Source organism: Trachymyrmex septentrionalis, unplaced genomic scaffold (genome assembly GCF_001594115.1).
Source record: "Trachymyrmex septentrionalis isolate Tsep2-gDNA-1 unplaced genomic scaffold, Tsep1.0 scaffold8, whole genome shotgun sequence".
NCBI classification, from domain to species: Eukaryota; Metazoa; Arthropoda; class Insecta; order Hymenoptera; family Formicidae; genus Trachymyrmex; species Trachymyrmex septentrionalis.
In genome coordinates, this window is record NW_017305987.1 from 3,187,106 (window position 1) to 3,190,231 (window position 3,126).

The window sequence follows — 3,126 nt, forward strand, 5'->3', positions numbered from 1 at the left end:
ACGTTAATGCATTCCTTTAGGAGCGAATGCATCTTTTGATAGTTTCGAAAGGACGCCAAGTGTTATCTCCTGTCTCAAGTTTCAGAAGTTATAGACAATGCACTTACTTTGTGCGGCGTGCTCGTTCGAACTTCCGGCTGACCGTTGTCTCTGGTCATGTTCGTCGTGCTCGCAGTTGGCTGTCCCCTATCCTCGACTCTTCCATTTCCTGATAGAATACTACTACCGGCCGGAGGCAGGTGATCCCCTGCGTTACCTGGCGGCCTTTTCACCCTGATCTTGTTGTTATTGTTATTGTTATTATTGGCGGTGGTAGCGGCACCGCTACTGCCGCTGCTCTGAAAGTAATGAGTGCCGGTCCTGATATTGATGTAATACTCGGGCGGAAAACTGGTGCCGGGCGAGGTGCCGTCGGTTGAATAGCCGGTCGAGTACGCGCTCTCCGGCGAGGAGAGACTCACACTTCCGGCGGTACCGCCGGAAGTGCCGGACGAGGTGGTCACTGTCGCACCGTAGTTGCCCCCGTGCAACCGGATACCGTCCACGTTCTTCGTCGGCGAATCCACTGGATGTACCTGGGGAAAAGATCAAAAGGTTCTCTGAATCGTACTTGCGTGCGCGCGCGAATTGCATCTTAATTTGTTTATTTATTTCTGTGCAGTTAATTTTCTTTCAATAAACGGATGTTTCCACTCAATATAAATTGATGATAACACACAATCATAATAACAATATTTTCATTCAATATAAATTGGTAATAATGATTATATCACTGCTTTAAGATTATCACACAGAAAGAACAATTTTGCTGAAGCATGTAAAAATTTTAAGTAGATATAGATTTGAAAACAATTTTATTAAATTAAAAAAATAATTGTGTATATAACATTTTTAAACATAAATAATATCGTAAGTTTTGACATTCTAGCAGCTAAATTAAACGTCTTAATTAATTTGATAGGCCAATAAAATTATTTTCAGATCGGTATATCTAGCTAAATTTTTAGATACTTCAGCAAAATCGTTCTTTGTAGAACAAGTTTTGCAGATCTTTAATGATAATGTTGGTCACACATTTAAAATAAAACCATAAATAATGTAGTGAATCAATTTATTGAATAATTAATAGATATATATGAATGATGATATTTGCGAAACAGATTAAATTATTTTCACTAAAAAATAATCAAGGATGTACATAGAAATATTGTATGTAAAAGATACAAATGTAATAAATATTTATATAAAAAATTAATGTGTTTCAAAATGATGAAAGAGGCACTTACTTTAAAAAAATTATTACAAAAATATCTTTTAGGTTTAGATTCTTCGGAACACAGCTTTCATGAGTCAAAAATATTAATGATCTTCAAAAATTCACGTTTTGTATGATAATCCAAAAGACACACGATAAAAAGAAAGAATGTATAACCGCGAAAATTCATAAATTCAATACTGTCTGTATTAATGTACGGTTTCAATAAGACAATCGTCCGATGACTGCACAAAATCTGAGGATACTGCGGCGATCTGCAATGGATGAAAGAACGCAGGACTAGAGTCGCCTGCCGGGGTGTGTCGAGAAAAGAATACTGAACCCTTTTTCTATCCGCCTTAACGATAAACGTCGACGTGCCCTGGCAACTCCTTCCACGGAAAACGCCGACCTAAGGGTCTGTTAGCGGAGGAACGAACGGGGGTAACGAGCAAACGCTGGCAAGCAGTAGGAAAATAGGGGAAGCACTTCGCAAACTAGTTCGCCGATAATGACGATGAATCCGACGAGCGTGCACCTTTCGAGATACTTCGGGGCTGAGTACTCGTGAGCGATCGCGAGTGAAAGCAATTAATGTTAGAGACTCATATAAAATTTCGCAACGAAACGACGCTGTCGAAACGATAAACAGAATTCCAAACTTTTGGAAATTGCACTGAGAAGTTAATTTTATTTGTACTGAGTGTTATAGATATATCACGATAAGAATGTTAACCTAATCTTAAAATATTGTGTTTCATTTTCGAACCGTATAAGACTGTAATAAGATCGAGTACGTCAAGAATTTCTTATCTCGATATCAGAAATTCTTTCTTCCGGAGAAAAATTTGTAATATCAAGCTTCTTTCGCACAGAAGGAGAGAATCGTAACAATACTGTAACAATATTGTATATAAGGATGTTCAAAAATGTCATTGAAATTACATGTGTCAATGTAAACATAATTTCAATTAAAAAGTGTACTTTCACATCAAATTACGAAATAAGAGATATGAGAGGAGGATCATGGAAACATCAAAGATTTACTTGGGATTGTATCCGGCAAAGTGACCGAGAAATTACGATGAGGTTGCTCACCTGATGCAAAGCGGACGATCTGTTGGCGCTGTGGCTCCTGGGGGAGTTGCAGGTCGAGTCGAATCCTTTGTCGCCCTTCTTCCGGTCCTTCTTCTTTTTCGATCGCACGATGTGTGCCTCCATCCACGTGCGCAATTTCGTCCCGAACATGTTGCACACGAGTGTCGGCTAACAGAGCGGTGCCTCGTCGAAAATGCCCAAGTGGATAGAGGACTCCTTCCCACGATTATCGTCCGCCGGAACCGGGTGCGATCGCGTTATTTGCGCACACGTCCACTGCTTGAGCGTTCCATTTCACGGTGAAACAGGATCTGTGTAACGAGAAGGGATTCGCCCGTTTAATCTTGTCACGAATCGCGATGATCGCGATTGAGAGGTGAGCGATCGAGAGTGCTGCTTCTATGCTAGAGAAGTTCGATACAAGTACATGAATGTATAATAAAAAAGTAAAACGATATATCGGTTATCTTATCAAGATTTTATCTGCGTCGTGTGAAAAGTTCTAATGCAAAATATTACGAAGATTTTACAAATTTATGTATGAGACGATTATTAACAACAGTACTATTAATGTGTACTTTAATAATATGAAATTATATCCTATAATATAATTCTTGCTTTAGCATAAAAATTCTACTTCTGATACCGAAGTAATTAATCAACGTGTATTTCGGAAATATAAAGATATATGGATGAGATGTATGAAATTCACGAAAAAATTATTATTATCGGGATAAAATATCCCGCTCGAAATATCAATATTCATTTATTTT

At 38.4% G+C, this 3,126-nt stretch overlaps 1 protein-coding gene across 1 annotated transcript in view; it reads right to left on the reverse strand.

The window, feature by feature from the left end:
* Positions 1 to 2,664, reverse strand: part of LOC108754505 — a 12,057-nt gene extending 9,393 nt beyond the window's left edge. Inside the window, exons 1-2 of the mRNA XM_018496851.1 lie at positions 2,354 to 2,664; positions 108 to 575 (exon numbers count right to left, since the gene is read on the reverse strand). Coding sequence (XP_018352353.1) covers positions 108 to 575; positions 2,354 to 2,503 — 618 coding nt within the window. The 5' untranslated portion in view covers positions 2,504 to 2,664. The remainder of the gene's footprint in view (positions 1 to 107; positions 576 to 2,353) is intronic.
* Positions 2,665 to 3,126: the final 462 nt, after the last annotated feature.